The 25,709-nt window shown below is 51.6% G+C and overlaps 1 protein-coding gene across 1 annotated transcript in view; it reads left to right on the top strand.

Moving 5' to 3' along the window:
- ETV5 (ETS variant transcription factor 5) overlaps window positions 1-20,099 on the top strand; it is a 31,120-nt gene extending 11,021 nt beyond the window's left edge. The window contains exons 6-13 of the mRNA XM_090050848.1: window positions 1,600-1,729; window positions 2,596-2,892; window positions 8,011-8,270; window positions 10,297-10,359; window positions 12,047-12,115; window positions 12,285-12,454; window positions 16,450-16,551; window positions 17,875-20,099. Coding sequence (XP_089906974.1) covers window positions 1,600-1,729; window positions 2,596-2,892; window positions 8,011-8,270; window positions 10,297-10,359; window positions 12,047-12,115; window positions 12,285-12,454; window positions 16,450-16,551; window positions 17,875-18,096 — 1,313 coding nt within the window. The 3' untranslated portion in view covers window positions 18,097-20,099. The remainder of the gene's footprint in view (window positions 1-1,599; window positions 1,730-2,595; window positions 2,893-8,010; window positions 8,271-10,296; window positions 10,360-12,046; window positions 12,116-12,284; window positions 12,455-16,449; window positions 16,552-17,874) is intronic.
- The last annotated feature ends 5,610 nt before the right edge of the window (window positions 20,100-25,709 follow it).

Genomic DNA, 25,709 nt, shown 5'->3' with positions numbered 1-25,709 from the left:
AAACATCATTGGCCAGTCCCGACCCAGTGCCCCATGCCCCCGGCTCGCTGCCTCCAGCCCCTCGGTGTGTGGGGTAGGGGGGTCCCCAAGCAGGCTGGAAATACACCAGCCTGCAAGGAGAAAGCCACAGTTTCCCATGTTTTTCTCCTGGAAAGGAGAATCCATTTTTAAAGTTTGTTTGCAGCCCTTTCAGATATTTTTTGCGACCCGCTTTTGGGTTGCAACCCGCAAGTTGAGAAACACTGATCTAGTCCAGCCCACGTTCAGATGCAGGACGCACCATTTCTCTCTGGGCAGAGGCCTATCCAACCTCTTTATGAACACCTCTGGTGAGGGAGACTCCACAGCTTCCCTGGGCAGCTTGTTCTGTGTTTTTACAGTTAAAGGGCTTTGTTGGTTGTTTGTTTCAGAGACTTGAACTGAATCTGCCTTGCGTCATTTGAAGCCCGTTGCTACATGTCCTGTCTTCTGCAGCAAGAGAGATCAGTGTTCTTGCATCTTCTCTGTAGCAGCCTTTCAGATGCTTAAAAACAGTCCTGTCTTTCCTGACAGATGCTTGCCAGAGACCTTTGTGCAGGCTTCTGTCAGACAGCTGCTTTCGCCCCTCCCAGTGACTTCAGTTTTACCTTTTACATTAAGTGGAGGGCTCTTGGTGTTTCTTGGATGACTTGCCTATTGTCCTGTATTGCCTGTTAGGTAGCAAAGAGAGATTGCAGAGAACAGTGCATGTTCTCCACAATTTAACACCAGCTAGGGGCCATATGAAAGTGCTCTTCAGACTTGATGCATTCAATTGACTTTGCTGCCTGAAGGCTGAAGAGGTCTAGGCTGAAAAGCTCTCCGCAGACTGGCTTGTGTGGGGATCCTTGGCAAAGCTGGGCCCAAAACCACTGGAGGGTGGGAGGCGGCAAAGTGTGTGCGTGTTCATTGCTGGGGGGATGGTCCTTCACTGGCTGGTGCCATCACAGTTTAATAGCTTTGAGGCAGGCTGTGTTTATTAGTGCCCTGCCATCTACATTCACCCTCCCAAGATCTGCCTCTTGCAGTGTACATCCAAGATCCAAAATGTGCCCGTCTCCACAGTTGTGCCCATCGGGTCTTATCTTGTCACCTGGCCTCCCCAGACAGAGCAGAGCTCTTGCTTTCTATAGCTTTGCTTTTCCCGGAGTTCTTCCTGAACTGGCTCCGATTGGCCCCTCTGACGCCTGGGGACAGTTGGGTTTCAGCAGTGCCAAACTGGCAGCTAGCAAGAGCTGGGTCCTCTGCAGTTAGTGATAGCCGGTCAGCCACCCTCCTGAAGGGTACACGGGGCAATCCTATACAATTTGCTGCCTGCTGCTGGCCAAAACATTAGATTTTTTTCAGCCGAAACTTGCCTTGAAAGGGAGCGAAAACTGGCTGTGAGCCTGCTGTCTGCCCTGCTGTGCATGCTAGCTTGTGTACCACAAAGTGCTGTAAGCCTTGGTCTGTTGCCTTCTCATATAGCTCCGTATTAGCTCAAAGCCCGTGCACGGGAGCTGTAATGGCAGATGCAACAGGGAAAGCAAGACATGGTGGTGCCTGTTTAATTGTTTTCTTCTCCTCCTCTTTTGATTTCAGTGGTACTTCATGCCCCTCCTCCAGCAAAGATCAAGCGGGAACTCCACAGCCCGTCCTCGGAGTTGTCCTCCTGCAGCCATGAGCAGGCCCTCTGTGCAAACTATGGAGACAAGTGCCTCTACAACTATTGGTAGGTGGTACCAGGGGACCCCAGCAGTCACAGAAGCCTGAGAGCAGGAGCAGTGTGGGGATGGGGCTGCAGTACACTGAAGACCAGAGTGCAAATGAAAAGCCCTCCAGAATTGAGTTGGTTAGGGGAATTACAACAGCGCACCCATTTAAAGCGTCAGGGTTTTTTTTGGCTGATTCCATTTCCAGCAGCTCAGGAGTTTAAACAACTCTAGGCTGCATAGAGCATTAAACCTGATCTGTGTTTTCATGACCATTTATAGACCCAGTGACAGATTTAAGGGGGAACTAGAGCCCTAAATACCCAAATGCTTGGGATTTACTGCTGCATACACAGGGTTCTCATGTGCTCGTGAGAGACCTGCAGGAATCCCAGGCGCCACTCTGTGCGCCTTCTCATTCGGATGGCCTGCCCTGGACATGAAATCTGCTTGGTTCCAGAGTGCCAAGGCCCACTTTCTATGCAGTCCCTGGCAGCTGATTAGAGGTTGCACAGTTGCACGATAACTGCTGGTAGTGATGTTGCAGAGTGTAATCCATCACACAGATCCTCGCTAAAACTTGTTTGCTGTAAAATCCCAAACAAAGAGTTCACAATGTAGGGGAAGGTTTAAATACGACGAGCTGGGATTTTTGGTTTTTTCACACGTGACTGGAAGGGGAAAGATAGTGGGAAATCTGAGGCTGCATCGTGGGGACCTGAGGTACAGAGATTTCCCTGGGGACTGCTCACAACCCATCAGTGTTAGTGCAGCTGCCTCCTGACAGCCAGGAAATACTAGCAGGCTTGGGTCGCTGTGAGCAGTGTCAGGAAACTGCTCCTGTGGTCCTTGCTACATCATGGTCCTTTCTGTCTTCCATTTGCAGTGCCTATGACAGAAAGCCCCAAGCCGGGTTCAAGCCAGTAACCCCACCTGCTACACCCGTGTCACCCGCTCATCAGAACTCGTCGCTTCCGCCCCCTCCACCACCTCCGTCTGTGCAGACCGCGGCCCATGTCGCACCAACAGGCCCGCTGCGGGGGGCTCCCCCAGCATCAACTGCACCTGCCCTTCATTCTCTTCAGGAACCAAGGCAGCAAACGTTTGCAGTGCCCCGGCCACCTCATCCACCCATGCAAATGCCAAAGATGATGCCTGAAAACCAGTATCCAACAGAGCACAGGTAACAAGCACCATTTGCTTTCTGTCTAGACCAAACGTGTGCTTTTCTCTTCTCTTAAGACCCAGCAGAAGTTTCTCCAAACCCAGCAGGTTGATCCCTTTTCTCAGAATTTAACAGCTGAGTGTCGTTTTGGCGAGTATGGGACAGACGAACAGAGGGTCAGCATGCCTGATCAGGGCCATGTGATGCCCCATCCTTATAAACAAGCAGATCACTTCTGCTTTTGTTTGTTTCTCTTCCTTTTAGAAATCTGAAGATGGATGAAAACTGCAGATCTTGGGATTTTTTTAAAAAGGGCTTGCTGCAACATTTGTCACCTTTTGCAAAGATCTTTATTGCTTTCTGTTTCCTTAGGAGGCATCTCTCCAAACCAGTCAGTGCTCTGCTACCACATTCACCCTAACTTACCATTGCTTCCAACCCAAAACAGCAGCAGGGGGTTGACACAAACCTCATGCTGCCTGTGCCTTGCTGCCTCTCCCCAAGAGAGTCCAGCTTTTTCAGCTGGGCTCAAAGAGACTGGTGCTGATTTATGGCAGACTATGAGAGTTTAAGCACTGACTCAGTCCATGTTCCTTCCCAACTCCCTCTGCTTTTCCAGGAGGGATTGTGCCTTTCTGCTTGTCACAGTGTAACTTTGCTGCTACCTGTCCTATGCTGCATGGTGTAAAGCAGGTTTCCTGCCCTTCCCCAGTTAGTTTCCTTAACCACTGCTAACTTTTACTATTCTGCCATACCAGTGGTGTATGTGCCTTCCATTCCAGAAGTCGAGTAGATGGATTCCCTCTTATCTGTTTTACAGGCCAGCGCTTTGTGAAACAGTTGTAGGGAGTTATCGTGCCCTTGGAGGCTGGTCAGGGTCTTATGGCAGTGCCCAACCTTTGAAAAACTATTGGAGAACAGGAGCTTGGCCACCCCTATTTCCTCCATCTTTGCTGCCAGTTATGGCCAAGTGAAGTGTTGTAGAAGTACTGTGAGTCTTTGCTACCCCTGCATGGTGTCACTGCAGGGCTCAGTTGGAGTTGGTTGTATGCCTGCTCTATTTCCATTTATCAACAGAGTTGGATAACTCAGGAGTGTAGGCTTAGCAGTGCCTGTTTTAGAGATACCCCTGTAATGCGCTCTGCTCAAGATTGCTGAGGTGCACTCCCAGCCTTGCTCCATCTAAACATAGCTCCAATTTGGGAAATGCATGTTGTGGGATGTGTCCTGTAGAGAGTCTGAAAACACTAAGAGTCTTGTTCGCTTGTCTGGGTGAGGATACATTCTTAAAACTCTAACTGCAGGCTACAAGCCATTGGTGAGGAAAACGTCCCACCATGAGTACCCACCAGTGCATCTGTCCCCGGAATAGGAGGTGGAAGGTGCAGGTTCTCTTCCCAGCTCGCCTAATAACTCACTTGGAAGCTCATTGAGACCTAAGTAGGTATCCTCACCCTGTTCTAACCACCTCCTCCACACTGTGGAGGGAACTGGCTAAGAGGATTTAGTACTATTTCTTATTTGTACATCCTGCGGGGGGAAAAAAGAAAAAGGAACATTCCTTTCATTTCCTGCCCCCTCCACATCCCACCTCAGTCTCTTATCAACACAGAGCCAAGGTTGTTTCTGTGATACCCTTGCCTAGCTCCCGCTTGCACATACGTGAGTTTTGCTGTTGTTTCGTGTGGGAGTTGCTGGACACTTGTCCTTACTTAATTGTCCATGTTTGTATGCCTTTCTATGCCACTTCAGCTTGCCTAGATTGTGCTCTATCCCTCCTCATAGCATCCTCACAAGTGCTTGTTGTCCTTCCCTTCAGTGTGTGTTGGTGAAAATGATTGGCATTTGGCGAGCTTGCTGCTGCCTGAGGTCATGGTGGCTTCCCACTTGAGTTGGCATTTCCAGTTTGTTGCCGAAGAATTAGCAATTTATTCTATCTGACTCTTGCCAAGTTGCAGATCCATCTTATTGCATCAAATTTGCCTGTCTCCAGTTTCCCTGGGAGAGCTGTGTGGAATGTGGCTGCCCGTTCAGACCAGCAGCTATGACTAAAATATGCAGAAGCAGCATCTTAGCTCAGCATAGTTTCAGTAACTCTTTCTTTCCCTCTGTTCTTGTGTCCATATCCAATATTTAGCTGGGCCTTTTAGAGCAAGCTGTGGGCCTTACTTTGCCTAGGTTAGGGACCAGGAAGTCTGTGCTCTCCTTTGAGTTAGTTCATTGTCTTGGAAGAGCTGCTGTGGATGTCTGAGGCTGAGAACCCTGTAGAGGCAGGTTCTGCTGGAAGAGTGGGGAAGTGGAAAGAAAAAGGCTTTCTAGAAACAGAGCTGTGCCTGTATCTGTAGGGTTTAACTTGTTTGGTCTCTATAAACAAGGGGCTTCTTTTTAAAGGTCCTGCCTGCAGAATGCAGATCTGTCCCTCAGAGAGGGGCCTGAAGGAGGGCGGGCTCTGTGTCACATGAAGGTCAGGGCACAAAAAAGTTGGACAAATTTTATCAAGCAGGATGAGATGGGAAACGTTTGGCTAAGCTGCACCAGTGGAAGCCATAGGAACATAAATCAACATTGGGCTTCAAAAGACGAGCTTACCTCCCTGCATATTTCTGCTCTCATCTTCCTCCCCGCCACAGCTCTTTCCAAAAAAACCCCCCTGAGCAAATGACATCTGAAGTTGCTTTGCAGACCATGGGGCTCTGAGCTGCAAATGACCTTACAGCTATGTTTGGGGTATTGACTCGGCCCCATCTGGAAGTGCCACTTCCTGCAGAGGCCGTGCCAGTGCGGGGCTAGAGTTTCAGTCTGGAAGGTTAGAGGGACATCCATCGGAAGTGCAGTAATCCAGGCCTGTCAGCTGCAGAGGATCCGGTTACAAGGCCAATGCCGTGCAGGCCTTGGGGTACTTGCAAAGGGAATGGATTTGTACAGATCGCCTTTCAAGGTGTTAATCTGCTAGAGCGCTGGGGTCTCTGCGCGTGCGTGGTGAAATGCCAGGCAGGGCTCCCATCCACTTCTCTCCAGCTTGGCAGCACTTAGACCCTGTAAGGTCAAAAATGGGGCCATGGAAGCTGCGCTCTCCTCCCCTGTGGATGGCAGTGATTCCAGTGGTGACACATAGGGGGCACATGGGGGTGCATGTGCACCCCCTGAGAGCGGTGCACCCCCTGACTGGCTGCACTTGCCGCTTAGGCAATGGGCAGTAGGGCAGGCAGGAGCACTGGTGCCCCCCCTGCAAGCGCTGGCCAGTTGTTGCAGCCGCTCCCAGAAGTGGCCTCAGCTGCAGCCACTGCTGGAAGTGGCTGTAGCAATCAGCTGTCATGGGATCGATTACAGGGGTCCCCCCAGGCAGTGAGATCCACCACGGGGGGACCCCCCCATCAGTCAGTGGGACTAGTCACAGGGGAGGCACATGCCCCCCCCCGACTAAGGTGGCACCAGTCACCCATGAGTGATTCCCTGGTGTGAGAAATGGGACTTGCGCTGCACATAGGTACGTGGTTTAACAACTTTCTTGAATTGAGAGGCCAGAAGGGGGAAGTTCAAGAGGTAGGGGAGCTGGTTCTTCAGTACTGAGTTGTCTGAGGGTCGCCCTGAGTGGGCCATGTCTGGTGCTTGTCATCTTGAGCATCTGCGTGAGCTCCAAGGTATGTGGCCTTTGGGAAAATTTGCCCTGTTCCCACCTTAGCATGTTAAAGGCTCAATCCCAGCCTCAGAGGCAGATTAGCAGCCATTTGTCTTCCGTTGATTGCTAAGTGGATTGAGCATTTATGCATGTGCCCAGTCCTTAGTGGGAGCAAACTTGCCGCAGGGCCCCTCTCTTCTCTGTGTCTTCGTTTTGAACTTTTCCCTCTGCCAGAAATATGGGAAGGGCTTCCTGACTTTCCTGGAGATGAGGACTTGTCTCTCATCTGCTTGAGCACCAGGTGAGGTACCAAGAGGTGATTTTTGTGCGAGGCCTGGAACTTGAGGAAGGAGAGACAGCTGTATGTGCCAGTCTGATTCCCTCACTGTGGACAGGGCTTGGTTGATCCTCTCTGGTGCTTGAATTCACGTTATGCAAGTCGCCACGAAGGAGCGAAGAGTGGGAAACGGATCATTGTGCCCAAAGCCTTTCTCCCCCTGCCCACTCCCTCCAGTAATGATAGTAAGTGCTTCAGGAAACAAGGGTAGGGGAGTGGTCCCGGGGTGTCCCTTACTGGACGCAGCCTGGGGGTGGCTCCCTTAGCAGCGGAGGAACAGAACTGGCTGGACCTAAGGGAAGTGGGGGGTATAGGTAGGCAGTCACGAGGTCTCTTTTTGGTCTACATAAGAACAATTTGACTTGGGAATTTAACTTCAGTCCCTTCAGATCTACTGGGCAGCTGGTCACTGCTTTATTAGCTGGTGACAGTGGGGTCCTTGCAGTCTGTTATCAAGTTCAAACAGAGCTTGTCATCTTAATTGTTCTTTCCCCCACACGTTCTCATCCCATCAGAGAAAAAAGTCCTTTGTGGCAGTCGTAGTTCTCGTCAACAACTTGTTTCTTCCTTGGGAGGCCGCTTGGAGAGCTACGGTCACATCTGCTGGGGATGAGTGAGTTTCTAGCCTTAGAACTGATGGACCTTCCACCGTTTTTCACAAGGAAGAGATGATATGAGGGCTTTCTCAGTGATTCATCCCCAGCACGTGGTGCTGGACACTTAGCTGCTCACTGTCCTTTTCACAGCCCCAGACCCATCACATTGAGGTCCTGCTCCCTAGCTTTGGGAGCAAGACATCCCTGGACAGTCTACTCCACTTCTTGTTGCATTTTACAGAGGTGCCATGGCCTGCCTAAAGCTGTTGGCAGGATTCTGTCTCTGGTGCTAGGAGGGGAGCATGGCCCTCAGTTCCCCTCTACACTTATTGCCATGTCCCCTGTTTCTGGTTATTGTGAGTGGCAGCTGGCAGCATTGGTGCTTGCAGTCTCTTGCATAGGAATGCCTTGGATAGCATCTCCCAGTGAAAAAAATAGGCCTGGGTTGTTAACTTCTAATTGGAAGTAACAAGCTCCATGACCCCGGTGAAGCCTAGCCTGCCTGCCTCTGCTGGGGACTTATGTTTTTTGCCCACCAGGGTAACCTCTTTTTTTCCCTGGCTTTGTGTTTCCTTCCTTCCTAGGTTCCAGCGACAGATGTCTGAACCCTGCCATCCTTTCCCCCCTCAGCCAGGGGTTCCTGGAGACAATCGCCCCGTCTACCACAGGCAGATGTCAGAGCCGATCGTCCCTGTTGCCCCACACCCTCCTCAGGGATTCAAACAGGAGTACCACGATCCCCTCTATGATCACGGGGTCCCGGGCATCCCTGGGCCCGCCAGGCATGGGTTCCAGTCTCCAATGGGCATTAAGCAGGAGCCCAGGGATTACTGCATTGACTCAGGTCAGTATGAGAGCTGGGCCCTCAGTAGGGAGGTTGATGTGAGGGACTGTCTGGGACAGGCCCTAAGAGTGCATTTGCACACACACTGTGGGAGCACATCCCAGACTGTAACCTTGCTTCAAGCAAGACTCCCATCATATGCTGCTACATGTCCCTGCGTGGTACTAGTTCAACTGCCAGACCCCAAAGGGAGGTGAGGAGGGAAGCAAATCCCTCGTGCCAGGGCCCACAGCCCTGCTGGAGCAGAGCTCTGCCTTAGCCCTTTGGCATAGCCACAACGCCAAGTAGACCAGCAGCTGAGAGTAGTGTGCATGCCATGCTGCACACCTGGAGGGGAGCGAGGGCCACATCCCAGCTCTGCAAGTCCTGTCTGATCTGCACGCCTCGGAATGAGAGCAGAGCCAGCCTTTTATCTCTTCCATCTACCCACTGAGCCTGGGGGGCTGCCGAGGGGGGGATGTCGGTGCATAGACCCTGCCGCTCTCAGCAAGTTAAAAATAACTGCGGCTAGCCCACCCGCCGCTCCTGAGGTTTACCTGGCAACTTCCTCTCCGCCGTTCTCGACAGTGTCGTGTTAAAGCAATGGCCCGGGCAGCTTTGGCACTTTCCTGTGGGGACAGTGGGAGCTACTTCCCACTTGCTGCCACCAACCTTTTCACCTAGCTAGAAGGACAGATTTATCTTTGTTTTCACTTAATAAATAAATAAGCCCCTGGCCTTTGACAGATGTTGCTGCGGCTAAGCTTCAGGGCTCCACATAGCTGGGAGCTGCTGTCTGCAATGCGACACGAGTCCCTTAGTCCAAGGCGCCGTGCAGGGCGGTTATTGGGGCATGCCACTGACTTAGATGGGTTCAAGCCCATCACTTCCCTCGGGGAGGGGAGAGAGCCTCCCCAATGCCAACCATGCTGCCCAGTTGTGTGATTTCTGTTGTTGGTGCAGGGCCCCACCCGTTGCACGATGGCAAATCCTCTAATCGCATTAAGCCTAAAAATACTGTGACCTCGGGATGGAACATGGTCATCAGCTACCAGTTGGAGCAGGTGGGGGGTGGAAGAGGAGCTGTAAGGGTTTATTTTTTTTAAGGACCCTTGTTATCTCCATTCCTCTCCCTCCTTATATGGCCTGAGCCATTTAGGGGGTGGATTTAAAAGGGGCTTAATTTTTTTATTTTTTTTTTAATGAAGGCTGTTGCAAATGACCTTTCCCCTGTTGAGAATATCCATCGACCTTTGCAGGCTGCCACTTTACTGTGGGTCTCTTCCAAACTAGGAAAATGCCTGCCCTGTTGTATTGTAGCTGCGGCTTCTCTCTGTGGTCACCAAAGGGATGTTCTTGCAAAGGGAATGAAGGGGGAGGGAGGGGTGGAGAGAGGCAGCTGGAGCAGGCAGATGAGAGCAGAGGAGGTGGCTTATAAAGACTTCTAGGAACAATATACGGTGCTTTCCTTAGTAGCATATCAACATCCACAAATGCAGGACCACTCTCTGGAGTCCTCTCTGTGGTTCAGCTGGTCTTGCCCATCTAAAACCAAGTGGTAAATAGTTCTGATGTGGGGGCAGGGAAGGAAAAGTTCAGAGATAAAACCTGCTGTGCTGGTGGGGGAGTTTTTAAGCTGTTAGTTTTCAAGGCAAGAGAGGAAACCCTTTCAGGGAAGTGGCAAGTAAAAGCAAATGCAAGTTAAAGATCAATCCTGCCAGCAAGTGGTTCCTGGAACAACAGCTGCCTTTTGCGTTAACTCCTCCATGTCGGGGCTGTTGTGTTCAGGGGCTTGCCTGGCTTCCTGTTGGCGAAGCAGGCAGCAGACCAATGTAGGCTGGGGAACAGGGGGTGGCCTTAGTCTGGGAAGGGGATGAAACTCATCTATCCAGATGCTTGGGACCTGCTCGAAGCAGGTCTGTGTGGGTCTGGATGTGAGCATGCAGTCCTGCACTTCCCCACCAGGCTGCTTCTGCTTTTCTAGCCTAACCGTGCGAAGCCTGTTGCATTCAGCAGGACACTAACGCAGCCTCTGTCTCCATTTCAGAAGTGCCTACCTGCCAGTCCTCGTATATGAGAGGGGGGGGCTACTTCCCCGGCAGCCATGATGGTGAGTTGTGCTCACAGGATGATGTGCATCAGGGAGGGGGCAAGGGCTGGCTGTGCACTCTTGGCTTGGACAGAAAAATGGGAACTGATGACCAGATGCAATCAAGGGATAGTAGGATGCTGGCACTCTCAAAAGGGAGAGGGTCGGGGGGCAGGCTGGGTGAATGTCAGGGTGACTGTGGCCTGGCACTTCTTGCCCACTCCAGCTGCCAAGATCCTGGCAGGATCAGTACAGAGTTTCTCCTCCCTATCACTAACAGGAGAAATCAGAAGGGTACCTGGGATCACTGACTCCAGTTCCCTGCCTTCCCAGGCAGGTGGTTACCCAAGGAATCCCCAGAATGGCCACTTCAAAGCAGAGAGGTTTTGCACTGGCTGCCAGCTTGCTTCTGACATGCTTCATGCCAGCTCTTGACAGCAGTGGTGCTTGTGGGCGGGAGGCCTGAGGCAGCCTGAGTCCTGCTGAGCATCACTGACCCTAGTCCCTAGGCAAGGCATCTACATGGCGCTGGTGGCTGTGCTGGCCATGGCAGCTGATGAGTGGAGGGGCACCCCCTGACTCCCTCAGGCGCCACTGAAATGCATCCCAGGGAAGAGGAGCCTTCTGGGGCTGGGCTGCTGTGTAAGCAGGTGCTACTTCACTGCTACCAAACCCAACCAGCACCCGGCAGCAAGGTTCATCTCCCTGCAGCAGCAAGGCCAGGGCAGGTGCTCGGAGGAAGTGTTTGAACCTACATGGAGGTTGCAGCTTCTTTGCCCTGTGCTGTTCTCTCTGCTGAAGCGGCTCTCAACACCTCAGAGTAACGAGTGCTCGGTGCCAGCCTAGCAGCCCCCTGCCACCTGGCTGAGGCCTGCTATCAGTCCTTTGCCACACCGGGTGCGGTCCCCTGAATGCCCATGAATGCAGATGGAGAAGCGAGCCAGCTTTGATTAGAGATCCAATCTGCCTCTCACCGAGGACTCCCATCTCCTCCTGCACACGCAGTTCAGCCCACAGGACACCTTCCTTCCTGCCCCCGAGCTGGGGGTGCTAGGCAGTGATGCTGCCTCTGCAGCTGCTAATAGCATATCTCCATCCAACTGCCGCCTCACCAGAGCTAACAGACCATCCCAGCTGGGGGGAGAGAAACCGCACGGCTTCTCTCAACCACGCTCCCCGAGGGCTGCCTGTTTGGCACTCTGATTTAGGGAGGGAGCTATGTGCTGTATGGTCTGAAGTGCGGTAACTTGCCCCCATGCAAACACAGCAGTGGCTTTGGTTACTGCAACTGCTGGAGGGGAGGGAAGGGAAGGGGAGAACAGACCTGAACTGGGCTCCAGCAGCAGTGAGGGCTACAGCTTGCTTGCTGACATGAACCTCTAGTTTAAAAAGACCAGGCTTGCTCTCTGAAGCCACCCAAGAAGGCTTGGGTTTGATGGGAAGTTCCTTTAAGGATTTTTTCCTTCAGAACAAGGGTTGGCCCCTAGGAGTTTCTGTTTTGGGGCTTGGGCCAGACTGGCATGGGGGTCACATTTGGTCTTAAACTTCAGAGGATGAATAAAATGGGGCTTCCCCTGAGCATAGATGGGGTCCAGCCCGTGTTCCTTGAGTTTTCCCATGTCCCATGGGCGGCTCTCCTGGCTGCTCTGGGTTGGGGAGGACCATATAGGATGCTGCACTTAGCTAACTGGCCTGCTTTTCCCTCTAGGGTTTTCCTATGACAAAGATGCCCGGCTGTACTTTGATGACACGTGTGTGGTGCCAGAGAGGCTGGAAGGTAAGCGCAATGCAATGGTGGGAATGTAGTGGGGTGGGTCAGGGAACTGCCCTGCACAGTTGAGTTGATGAAGACCCTGGCATGGCTCCTCCAGGGCTAGAGCCAGGGGGGCCTGGCTGAGTACAGCACCGGAGGCGTTTGACCTAACAAACTGTCTTGACCTGTGCAGGGAAAGTGAAGCAGGAGCCCACCATCTATCGGGAGGGGCCTCCGTACCAGAGACGAGGGTCTCTGCAGCTCTGGCAGTTCCTGGTCACACTCCTAGATGACCCAGCCAATGCCCACTTCATCGCCTGGACGGGCAGGGGCATGGAGTTCAAGCTGATTGAGCCTGAAGAGGTACAGACCTAATGGCAGGACTCCCCAGCACCGCCTGCTTTTGCAAGCGCTGCTTAGTTTCTTGCTGTATCATGAAGGCCTTGGTTTCCAGGCAGCCTCGCCTCCCTTCAGTGGTCAGGGTGCCACAGGCGGGGAGCAGCCAAAGGCCTTGTCTGGGGTTGAGTCTGGGTGGGTAAACCCTTGACTGGAAATAACCCTCTGGATCTTGCCTTCTGCTGTATGACTGGCTGCTCACCTGTAACTGAGCAGAAGTAAATCTCCCCGGTGGAAGATGCTGGGTTTGGCTGGGCTGGTTGTGGAGGGCAAGGGGCATGGGACCACTGTGAGGTGCAGAAGCGGTATGTGGCTGCCTCACTATATGTCTGTGTAGTCAGTCGCATGGCAGTGCCCAGGGCCCAGCAGCAGCCCAGGTACTGTTGTACATCACCACAGCTGGAGAAGTTGTGAGGCTCTGTTGAATTGGGTGAGGCTGGCAGCAAGGCCTGCTTCACACTGGCAGACTGGGGGGGGATGGGAAGCTGCATTTCTGCCATTGAGGCAGCCTGGCAGGCCTGTGGGGTGAGATTGAGTTGGGTTTGGGCCTTGGGCAGCATCGTCCAGCAGTGAAATGGTTCGTGGTGACCTTTCAGCAGTCCCTAGTGGGTTTGAGTCACCCCTGAGTTGAGTGAGAGGTGAAGAGCGGGCCCAAGAGTGCCAGCCGACGTGGGCCGGTGCTGCTGCCACGTGGTGGTATATAACAGGAGCGGCATGAAGGCCTCGCTCCAAAAGCCAGGGCTACAGTAGTTTTCTGAAGGGATCTCAGCAGTTGCCAGGACAGGTTGCACCACCACAGCTGCCAGAGGCAGTGAGAGGGTGGCGCTGGTGTGTCCTGCCAGCCTTTGTGCCCTGAAGTCAATAGAGTCTGTCTGCCAGATGAGGTGGTTTTAAAGGTGAAAAGCCAGTGCTCGGCCTTCACTGGAGCAGTTGCGTTCTGCCTTCCTGAGTGACGCACACACGCACTGGTTCTACTCTTCTCGGCAGCGTGGTGTGGAGGATGCCCGCTCCTCCTTCCCCCCACAAAGCCCCTGGGCAGTGTCAAATTACAGTTTTCCCACTTGCAATGCAAGCTCTGTGCCCCAGGCTGGGAGATGCTCTTTGCCTTTGTAAGAGAGCAGTCTCTTGTGGAAGCCGCTCCTCTGCAGCCTGGATGTATTCATCCTGGTTTGCAGCCAGGGCTCTTCGTTGCTTTGCCACAGCTGCCTTGGGGCTGTAGCACTGGCCCAGTGACTGCAGGGAAGCCCGGCTGTGGGCCCTATGTGACAGCTATGCATCAAACCTTCTCCCGTCAATCCTTCTCAGCAGGGCCATGCACGAAGCGCAAATACCAGCCTCTCGGCCGTCTGCTTAGAGTCCCAGCCTGTCCTTGGGGAGCCCTTTGGGCCTTGCTGCTATCTCCCAAGCAGCACAGAAATTTCCCTGCATAACTTGGAGCATGGTTCCATGTCTCTAGCATGCAGACTTTCTCTGCGGCTCGTAGCTGCCTTCTGTTAACAGGCAGAAGCTGGTCAGATGCATCACTGTCAGCCCACATCCATGAGGAGCCTCCTCTGTTAGTTTCCACTGTGGCTTGGGCTGTGTCCCAGGATTGCCATGGAGGTACTGGGTTTCATAACTGACCCTCTGCAGTACTCGTAAGGAGTGTCACAGCGAGCTTGTAGGGTGACGCAGAGGAAGAAGCCGTTTGAGGAGTAATTGAAACCAGCTGCAGAGCGGAGTGGTGCATGGTGGGTAATTATCCATAATATCTATTACGCCGTGCATGGAAATTGTGGTTTTTCAAACGGCTTTTTTGGCCAGCTCCCTAATCAAATGTCTTTTGATAGTCCTCCAGTTTAGCAGTCTCTGAATTATGACAGGCTGCACTTTCATCTGGAAATGCTTTCGCTGTGAATCTGCATTTGTTGCCTTTTGGGAGGAATGGATTCGGAGAGGGGGGAGGAATGCATGTGGCCGAGCTGGGCTGAAGGAGGAGGGCTGGTCCTTGGGATGTAGTTGCTGAGGGAGGAGGAGAGATGACTGCCTCCTCACCCTGGATTCCTGACACCTCCCCAGGGCATGCGGAGGTGTGATAGGGAAGGCAAGCCTCTCTGCTCTCTAGGTGCTTGGAGCAGGCCCTTGAGCCCTGCTGGTCCCCCAAAGTGAGCACCTGGCCAGCAGCAAGCATGTGCCCAGGGCCCATCAGTATGTACTATCACACAGCAGAGGCAAAGTAGCTCTTCTGTGGCCCCCTGTGTGTCAGTGAAGCCCCTGTGCCCAGAACTGATTGTGTAACCATAGCTACAGGGCTGCCATGTGTAATGCACTGGCTCATCCTTGCACGGGTAAGTGGTAATGGAGAGCGTGTGACTGAGCATTGTGGCATGCCCTAGAACATGCTCCTGTTGCAGACCCGCTCGCAGAACCAGGCTGAGGGGTTTGGTGCTCCTTGGGGCAGCATGTGTTGTCATGGCTGTAGCTAGACGGGGCAAGCAGGGGACAGTGGCTGTAGTTTCCTCTTCTGTCACTTGCGCCTGCATCTTTGCTGTCAAGATGTCATGGAAGAAGTCAGTCTGCCACAGGGGTGATGCATAAGGGGTACACGTGGGTGCATGTGAACGCCCTGAGTGTGGCGGTGTACCCCCTAGTAAAAGGCAATTCTGACACTGTCAGCAGCGCCTGCAGGTGGTCGCCACTCGCCACCCTACTGCTGTCGGCACTTGTGGGTGGTCGCTGACCCCTGGTTGGTGCTCATGTCGCCCCCCTTCAGCTACCAACAGTGCCAGTGGCATCTGCGGGAGCTCCGTGCTTACCGCTGCTGCGCTCCCGCCACCGCCAGTGCAGCCCCGGCTGCCAGGGGCACGCGCCATTCATGACCTGCCACAGGCTACTGTAGTCCATTAGATTAGCCTGGCGCGTGGGCAGTGAGAGATGGTTTCCCCATCTTGTGCAGGTGAGGATGGGAGGAGCCGGTAGAAGGCTGGACCCATCTTCCTGTTAAACCTCTGCGTGGTTACAGGGTGCCCATGGTGGGGTTTGGATATGGCAGAAGGGACCATGCTAGATGCACACTTCTCACTGGTTTATTCTGTGGCTGACACGGCAAGTAAAAGCAGGCTTTCTACCTGGAGCACCCCGGGAGAACTGAGCCGCCCCGCTGTCTGCTGTGTTCCCTGGACAGCTCTAAAACTGCATGTGTGGCTCTGATGGCTGCCCTGGGCCTCTGACATCTCTCCACCGTCATAATGCCTCTGGTGGACAGAGCTTGGCTTCGAGCACTTAGTGCTAAGCAATCCCATCAATCTCCCTCTGAGTGGGTAATGGCGCTGCATGGCTTATTGCTGGTGCCAAAGGTCCCCTGGGAAGCGGTGGATTGGCTGGCAGCAGGCTTATGTCTTTGGATTCCTGCTCCCGACGGGAACTGAAATTGAGTCAAGCTTTTCCGGCTGCTGCGGGAAGCTGTTAGAAATAAGCTGGTGTGCTTGCAGCTCAAGAGCAACTTGCAAGTGGTGGGGGGTGGAGGGGGCGCTCATCTAAGGTTGCAGAGCTGACCACTCTGATGATTCTTAATTGACCGCAGCAGAAACTGCAGGGCTAATGGCTGTTGATGGTCAGCCACTTGTAGGTAGTATAAAAACTACTTCTCGGGCAGGGGCGAGAGGGGGCTGGTTAACAGCATCCTGAGCCTTTTGCCTCTTGGTCACAAGGTCGCTATGGTTTCCTCGTGCTGTAATGTAAGGGCAGTTTGTTTGTGGGCCTAGTCTCGCTTCCCATAGCCATGGCCCTTGGAGAGCACCGGAGAGGTGAGAGCAGGCAGCATTTAGGTGGGCTAGCAGCCTGTTTCTGGTGCCTGGGTTGGTGCCTGTCGAGGGGCGCTGACCTCCCAGGTCTTTGGGACGTCACCCTCTCAGTACTGTCTGACTTCTGCACAGCCTTTGGAGCTACTGCTGGGTCTTCACTGCCATCTCCTCTCCTTCCAGGTCGCTCGCCGCTGGGGAATCCAGAAGAACCGACCCGCCATGAACTATGACAAGCTCAGCCGTTCCCTGCGCTACTACTACGAAAAGGGGATCATGCAGAAGGCAAGTGGCAAGTGGCTCGTTGCTTCCTATCCAGAGAAGGCCTGATGCTTGGGGTTGAAGTGGAGCCTTCTTGTGGGTGGGGAGATGGGGTGCTCCCAGCACTCGCAGACCATGTTTTGGTTCAAATTCAGGGAAGGCCTCTTTACTTGCAACTGGCAGTAAAACTGTGCAGGAGCAAGTGTTGGCTCCTAGGTAATGAGAAGAGAAACCTGGAAGAGGGGAGTGATTCAGCCAGGAGGCAGTAGGAAGTTGCTGCTGCCTTAGGAGCATTGAATCCCCAGAGGGGTTGTTGCCAGAAGGAGGCATGGCTTCCATTTTACCTTCTCACACAGGCCGTAGGCGCAGCAGTGTTGAGATGGAGATCCTAGGTGACCAAGACCCACTGCCCATACAAGTTTGATGCAGGGCTCAGTGTGGTTAGGAGCACAACTTTTTGTACAGGATTCAGTGTGGTTGCTTTGACCCTGAAGGTGGGGCCTGAAGCTGCCCTGGTATAAGCACGGTCCTCTCGGTGTTGCGTAGTTTCTATTTGCTAGTCTAGCAGACATCTGAAAGGGGCATGATATTGTGGAGATCAACCCTAACTTTTTATTCCTGCTTGTCTCAGCTGCAAGTATCCATGGAGACTGCTCTAGTAAATTGTACAATGAAACACTTCTGAACTTAAGAGTGTGTTTATCCAGATGATTAATCCTCAAGAGACCACTTTTTTTTTAACAATAGCATCAACAAAAAGCCCTTGGAAACACTGCACTGCTTTTCTCCATGGGGAGAGAAGCATTTTCCTTTAAACCAAGGAGCTCTGCAAACATGAGTGTAGCTGTGTATTCGGGGACCGAGTGAACAAACCCATCGTTGTGCTCAATTTGGTATGGAGTGGGCGCTCGTTAAAGTGCCTTGTTCTTAAGGCAGCGATGGTTTGAGGTGATGATTTGGAGGGGAAGCACTGAGACGCTTCATTGTAGCATACGCCTACGCTCCCTGAGTCATGTGTGGCAGCTGAGATTTTGAAAGCATATGAAGGGGCTTAGGCCCACCTCCCCTTCAGATTTAAATGGAAGATAAACGTGCAAATTCCCTAGGTTCCTCTTGGAAAAATCCCTGCCAAATCTTTCCCGTCTGCCTCTTTCATGCCTGTCCAATGGGCAGTCTGGTGAGGGGACCCTTCCATCCCTTTGGATCGTGTTCTCTGCATCCTTCCTTCCATAGCACCAGGAGTATCTCTTACCAAAGGAGACTTGGTCCTGTTCATGCTACGTGGTGCATATGCTATTTCTCCCTCTATAGCTGCCCCCTCATGCAAACCTTTGTCTCCATTTCCAGGTGGCTGGAGAGCGGTATGTGTATAAATTTGTCTGTGACCCAGATGCCCTCTTTTCTATGGCCTACCCGGACAATCAACGCCCCTTCTTGAAGGCTGAGCCCGATGTCCATGTCAACGAGGATGACACTTTGCCTCTGACACATTTTGAGGATAGCCCTGCTTACCTCCTGGAGATGGATCATTGCACCAACCTCCCCTACGCAGAGGGGTTTGCTTACTGACTGGCTGGCCGGGCAGCTGAATGCTAATACTAGAGATTCAAAGTCAGGCAGATAAGGGCAATGGTTTTGTAAAGAATTTTTCGCTGTTCGTAAAACTGGTGTTTGTGAGCATCATCCAAGGAGCCTAAAACGTGCGATGAGTGTCGCCGCCGAAGACGAACCTTGTAGTCCGAGGACTGGTGTATTAGGACTGCCAGTGTCTGAAGGCTCCACTCACTGCAGCCACCAAGAGATTTTGGGGGAGGGAGCTAAAATGGAGTCTCTGGTCCAGGCCACGTTGCTTACGGACAGACACGTGACTGTGTGGCCATTGTTCATGATGGTGCCCGTGGAACTTGGATAGACAGTGTGACTGTGTAGCGAATTGTCATGACAATCTGCTTTGCATCAATCACAATACTTGTAGCTGCCTTGTATGTTGGAAAGGGCTTTGATTTGCACAGACAATGGATTTTTTTTGAAGGGGAGGGGAGGGGGGTGATAGGAGTGGGGGGTGGGGGATGACAAAGCTAGTCTGAGTGATTTAGCCTTGAAGTGTGGTGCTTGGTATACCTGGGTAGGGTCAGCACTTTGGATTTGGAATGCGGGACACCAGTGACCAGAGGAAGCCTTTTGTTTCCTCTAAGCCCAGACAGCCCCCCTCCCTCCACTGTGGACAGCTCTTCTAGCTCCTGCTCTGGTTCTCTGAAATAACGGCTTCCTGCTCCCCCTTGCTGTCCTCCCAGGTGTTTTGGTTGCTCCTCTTCCCTGTTCAAGGCTGTTGCTTTAATTTCGCAGGAAGGGGATCATGGGAATCACGTTTTAGGGAAAAGTTTCTAACCAATTTTTTGTAGGTTTTTTTGTATCTGAAGGTAAAGCTAACTTTTTTTGCAGACCTGCTGCTTTCTTGGCCTGGGGTAGCACTTGATGTTTTGAGATGCCACCGCTGGGTCATGGAGGGACTTCCTAGCCAGGTACATCTGCAGGTAAATGCTCTGTGCTTTTCTGTTCCTGGCTCCCAAGTGGAAGTTACACCCACATGTTGTCCAGTTGGAGTGTGCTTATCCCATGGTGGCAGCAGGGACCCCGGCCGGGGTTCTGCATGTACAGTTCCCTGCATTCACAGATGCGCTTTGGGAATTATATGTATATAACACATGGATAATCTTCTTGGCCAACTCCCCTAGCCACGGCAGTGGATAACCCTGGGCATGACTGTCCTCTTACTACTGAACAACCTGTCCCTCTGTTCATGTTTTAACCCTGCATAGGATTGAAAGGATTGGAGACCGCTTGAGCCATGGGCATCCCGAAACAGACTTTTTAATTTCAGTGCCACTTTTCATATGTTCAGTCTGATCCAGTGTCTTGAGGGTTGTTGGGTTTTTTTTGTTTGTTTGGGGAGGGGGTGGGGAGGTTGGGTTTTTTTTTACAGAGTTAAGCTGTAAAGATGCCAGGGGGAGGGAGTTGAGGAGTGTCTCGCCATAAACTAACCTTGCTTTCATCCACATAAAAACAAAAAATTATGCCCTTTCAATTCCAGCTTCCCCACATGCCTGTACCACTCATATATACTAAACATATATGCATTTTTTTCCCAACTGGCTACAAGTTTTTGTTGTAAATGCTGTATAGGATCCCTCCCCTCCACTTCTTAGTTAACCTTGTTTGGGTTTTGGCCGATTTATTCTTTTTATTTTTATTTTTTTGAGCATATGAAGATTAACTCTTTGTAGACTAAGTTACTCTCCCCATGATGTATAAAATGGGCTTGTACAGTCATGAAAGATGGTGGCAGTGTCACTGTTGCACTTCCCACCGGACTCCTGCATCTAGCAGATGGATTTTAGCTTTCTTTTTCTTTCCTTTTTTTTTTTTTTTTGGTGTGGAAAGTCTACAGTGCAGAAAGGGTTAATCTGAGGATTGGTTGGAAGTAACCTTTATTTGAGCAGGGCTGTGTGTCTCCTGCAATGCTGCGTTACATTCTGTACTGTGTACAATAAAGGGTTTTTGCTTTCCGTTTGCTTGCGCCTCAAGATGCCTCTTGTTTCAGACAGGTATACCGTGGCTTCAGGCAAATAAGAATCTGGTGGGGGCAGGGTCTCTTTCTACCCCCTTCCTTGCCCTGTTTGAGCTTGACATCATCTGTCCAAACATGCCTCTATCATGGGGGAAAGTATTTTAGCAGCGCTTGTGGATAAAGCCTATGAAAAGCCTTCAGTTAAGGAGGGTGCAACCACATACGTGGTGGTCAGAAGCAAGGAAAGCAGAACTACCTCATGTGGACACTCCCAAGTACCCGGGGTGGTTTACCTGCTAATTCCCACAGTGCTTTTCCATTTCTGTGTTTGCATGATGTGGTCTTGTGGCAATGGAGGCAGATCTGCCCTGAAAGCAAATGGCCAGGTGTGAATGTACACCTGAAGGGACTGAACTGCTTTGCTTTGTTGCATACTTTTAAATCAAGAAAGGGTTAAAATCCTTTTTGCTGGAGTGCATTATGGGTGCTTTGCTGCATTAGCTAGCATAGCTTTGTGGCAAGTTCTTTCTCCTTTGGATATTGTAATGCACTGAGATGCCTGGGAGAGATGCCACCAGCTGGAAGTGAGGAGGGTTGTCTCTGAATTAGGACAGCCGTTGGGGTTCCATTCATGCCATGCTACTACTGAAAGCTTATTGATCAACAGGTGCAGAAAGGTCTGACCTTGATCCAGGTACCACATATCCTCGAGCGCCTCCTTCAGGATTAGCAATTAGCTTCCTTCTTTTGGGGAAAAATGCAAGGTGATCTCTGCATCTTGATTGGAGAGAGAGAATGAACTGACACCTTACAAACCACCTGCACCAAACACACACAAGCCCTTTGCCATCCCTCCCAATTGCACACACAGCCCTCGTACATCAGTTCCTGTTGGGTTGAAAGGAGAAGAGCTGACAAGTGTGCAGAAGTGGGTATGAAGCCACACTCCTGTCCTGTAACTGTTCTTGATTTTTAGTTCCTTGGCTTCACTGCAGAGCAGGCCCCACTCCTGGTCGCAGCTCAAAAGCAGCCAGGCTATTTTGCTGTCTTTGAAAAGGTTCCTGACCTGGCTACAACCCTGTTGCAACATACTTTTACACTTGTTTCAGGTGAAATCTGCAGGTTGCATCTCATGCTGCAACCCCAGGGGAAGAGCTAAACCTCCGACAGTGGGAAATTACAACTTAGTGCCCCAAGTAGCAACAACAGGTGAGATGAGTCAGGGTATGAGGCCAGTGGGTTATATTGGGAGTATGTGTGGGAAGTGCTTCGAAGTTGTGGGTTAGTCATAGAGAGGTCAGGCTGGAAGGGATTTCCAGAGGTCATCTAATCCAACCCCCTACCTGAGGCAGGAATTAGCCCTGTGCAAACCGGCTCAGGTGAGAACAGGTTATTACAGATGCTGGCATTCTGTGATTTAAAGGCCCTCTGTTCTGAGAGATGTTGGCCACAGTTCATTTGTAGCCATAGAGCATGTCATAGCTCACTGCGCTCATGGTGGTCTTCATTTTCCAAAAGCTCTTGCAGAGAGGCAGAAATCCTGAATTGTGGCTGATGGAGAGTGTAGCCAAGTGACCTGTGCAGAGGTGAGGATCCCCCCCACTCATCAGCCTTTTAGCCCACAGGGTAAATGCCAAGGGCCTTCAGATTAAGTTCAGAGGGAGGTGGTACTTCACTGCACTGTTTTGGGTTTGTTTTGTTGTTTTTTCCCCCCTTACCAGCAAGCCCAAGATGATTTTGAAAATCAAAGTTTCAAGGCTCAGCAGGACTGCTAAATCCACCTTCCCAGTAGTATCCAGTGCTCCAGGGCCTGATAAGAGCCACCTTCACCTTCCCTGTCATTCCCCTCACCCCTTTTTTTTCCTCCAAACATGGAAATCCTTGAACCTCCCAAGTATATTTTAACAATCCATGAAGCAACGGGACACTAACTGCTACTGTCCCCTTGCTTTACCTGTGGCAGGTTAGGGTGTGACGCTTGTGGTTGTGTGTCAGAGTTGATGCATACATTTTTCAAGAGGCTGGACTAGATGTGATTTGAATGCCTTGAAGGCAGACTGCTCTGGAGGGCAGCACTTGATGGTCCATGTATGCGCTGTGTAGGAGCTATGGGGGCTTAAACAAGCTTTATATAAAGTAGTGGTATCCGTACAAACATCTGCTAAAGTTCTCATCTGCTTTTGCTGAGGATGAGCAAGCACTAGGCAGTAGCGGCTGACCTTTCCTATGCAGATGAGCACTAGGCCCTCATCCCAACTTCTTCTCTTAAGTGATCACTGACTTTGAGTCTACATGAGACCTGGTGTTTTTTGTCTGTCGTCAAAGCCCAGGCCACAGGCAGAGGAGAGGAGGTTACCATTTTTGGATGCCTCATAGGTCATTAGTCATTCCCTTTACTAGCAGCTCTGCCTTACGCAGCCCATGGACTTGAGAGCTAGGGCTCAAGGGCAAAGGCAAGTTCCTCAACGTGTCAGAATGGATTGAAATCCTGTGTGCAGCACGTTATGAGTTAGCCCTTCAGTCCCTCAAGGTGTCTAATAACATCCAACTGGGTCCAAGGTTTGTATTGATGTGCTTGAGTTTGCCAGAGCTAACAAAAGAACTTGCTTCTCACCTTTGTTCATCTTTCCTTAGCCCCAGAGCAGGATACCTAGTTTGGCATCTCCAAGTTCTCTTTGGCACCTCCCTGCCCTCCATGCAGTGTCACAACTCCCCCCAGAGCAAGGATCTGGGCTAGCTACATTTGACGAGAGGAACTCCCTGTGGCTGGGAGCGTGAATGCCTGTGTGTCTAGCTGAAAGCTTTCTGGAAGGCTACAGACTGTAGCAACATGTGCGGGCATCTCCCAGCAGCTTGGGCCTGCACTGACAGTTGCACATCACTAGTTCTCTTCTTGTGGTCATCTCTAGGCAGCCTTTAGCATGGAAATATAGCACAAATCAGAGAAGCTTAAAAAGTGAGGGTTGGAAGGGACCTCTGGAGGTCATCTAGTCCAACCCCCTGCTCGGAGGAGGACAAGCCCCAACTAGCTTGTTCAAGCCAAGGCACGGTCTACCCAGGTCTTAAAAACCTCTAAGGATGGAGACTCCACAACTTTCATGGGTAACCTGTTCCAGCGTTATTGAGAGAGTTCTTCCTAATATCTAACCTCAACTTCCCTTGCTGCACCTTGAGCCCATTGCTCCTTGTTCTGTCTTCTGCCACCACTGAGAGAGGTCCAGCTCCATGCTCTTTGGAACCACCCTTCAGTGAGTTGAATGAAGGCTGCTATTAAATCCCCTCTCAGGCTTGCTGGGGTTGGAGCTACCTCTGTGTGGATCCAAACATGGACCAGACATGTCAACAAAGCCAAAATGAATGCAGTGCGGCAAGGAGGAGCATGAGCTGAGCCTGGGTGGGAAGAACCCATCTCATCTCACACCCATGGCTGGTTTGCAGGGTGTTCTGTGTAACATGCTGCTGTAGAGGATAATGCTACAGATCTCAGCCAGGCGAGATGCCCTTGCTGAGCACCTCCCTCCCATGAGTGCTGCAGGTCTGGTGGGAAAAGGAACATGGTGGTTCAAACTGGGCAGACTCTGGTGCTGGAGATGCTGTGGTGCCCCGGTGACCATGCTTCCTGCCTCTCCTCTTCAGCCGTTCTGTTTTGCTTTGCTTCATGGCCTTCGCATCTGCAGAAATAAAAAGAAATCTCTCTGGGATCCAAGGCTTCCACAGGGGTGTTGCTGCTGTTTTAAGTGAAACGCATCTCCTGCTATTGTTGAGCTTGGTTTCCATGGCAATGGATGCTGCCGTTTGTTCAAGTTCAGCTCCTATCTTACCCTGGGCAGCAGGCAGCAGATTGTTTTTTTCAGAACGGCGAGGGCAATTGTCAGAGGCCCCCGAATGCCCATGCAGTCCATGATTCGGCTGTCCGGACAGGGCACTTCTCTTCGGCAGTCTGAAATATGGGACTGCCGTTGTTGCAACGGGCTCCATTTACTTGCTGCTGAGGAAGAATTTCTCCTTTGTTTGAAGGTGTTTCGTAATTACTGCAGTAGCTGCTGCCTCTTCTATCCTGGTCTCAGTTGGGTGTTTTATTATCCATTTGATTCAGCAGGTGGGTGGGAGTGAATGGATGAAGCTGGACTCGCCCACCCCTGAGTAGCTGGTAAGCTCAGAGCACCAGCTTAGTGCCAACGGAGCTCCCTTCCAAGCTATCTCGAGCGAAGCACCTCTCAAAGCAGTGGGCTGAAAGAGATGAGGAGGCCAACTCTGGGTGGCGAGGCTGGAGGGCTGGTAGGGTATAACAAGGGACTTGACTATGAGAGGTGGATTTAGGACTGGATTCTGTGATCAGCCTCAAGTGACCTTGGTGTGAGACCCAGGATGGGGAAGGTGAGATGCTCCCCTTCACAGCATCCTAGAAGCCACCAGGGCACTCACTGCCATGAATGACTGTGGCCCCAGGGGCTGACTCGGTAGCCAGGGGCATGGCTTTTCATTCTTCTCCCACTCCCATCCCTGCAGTAGGGTCTGCGCTGCCTCAGGCAGATCTTTCAGCTGGGCCAGTCTACCAAGAGCTTCTTAGCACCCGGTTAATTCTGGATCTTTCAGGCCTTGTAGCAGCCTTCTTCTTTCAAACGTGCCTGCAATGCTTGGCTTTCAGAAAACATTAAGCAGGACCAGTGCCAAGGAATGGGGGAGCAATCGCAAGGCTTCTTGTCATCTGACCCTGTAGGCTAGGGAACAAATGCAAAAGGTTAGATTTAATTGCTTTCCTGTTTTCTTACCCAGTTTCTGCTAAGTTTCTTGAAGCCCAAGGCTTACTCGCTAGTTACGGAGCCATGGTGTGTCTTAATCTGCTTCAACAGCAGCAGATCAAAGGTACAACAGGATAAAGCTACCAGGATATATTCCCTGACGGTGCAGACACAGTCTCCTTTGAACAGGCCTCTCCTGAGAGCAGGGTGAGCTTTAGAGACTTGGTTGCCTTATGAAATATTAATACTGGTTGATACTTCTCACCTCGGAGCCTCTTTGATTGTGGGGAGCGTGGTGCTGACTGGTAGCTTCCTCAAATGCACAGAGTGAGTTGGCAGCAGATTTAGGACTGGCACCTAATTGCTTTGTCACCTGAGGGCCTGCAGGTATATCTTGGGTGTGTCTCATTTCTTTTCCTTTTGAGAGGAGAAGGTTTTATTGAAAGCTGAGAACATCCCCACAATTGCAATGAGACAGCAACTCTGCTAGCATGCTCTAAAACTGCTGGATTTGGGAACCAAGGAGCTGTAAAACAGTCCTAAAATGTAGCTATTGAATGCCATGGGCTTGCAAATGACTTTGTTTGGGTGCTACGCCTTGCCCCTGGAAGTCAGGGGCAAAAGTAATTGTTTTTCTATAATTGTGGATTCCTCACGTGCCTCTGCCATCCACCCAAATGTAAAAGCAGCAAATTAGGGGAAGGGCTCAAATAATTAAATCTGTTGCACTCTATTGCCAGCACCAGAACTCGACACTAGTTATACAAAAGGCCCCTCGTTGTGGAGGATCCTGAGAGAAGGTTTAGCTGTGACGGGGAAGCCAGGGTGTGGAGGGATCAGATGAGAAAGCTAACAGTCAAGGCCACGTTTCT

The sequence above is a fragment of the Crocodylus siamensis genome, chromosome 6, assembly GCF_052110815.1.
Source record: "Crocodylus siamensis isolate JL-2025a chromosome 6, ASM5211081v1, whole genome shotgun sequence".
NCBI classification, from domain to species: Eukaryota; Metazoa; Chordata; order Crocodylia; family Crocodylidae; genus Crocodylus; species Crocodylus siamensis.
This window is presented reverse-complemented; position numbering and strand designations above follow the sequence as displayed.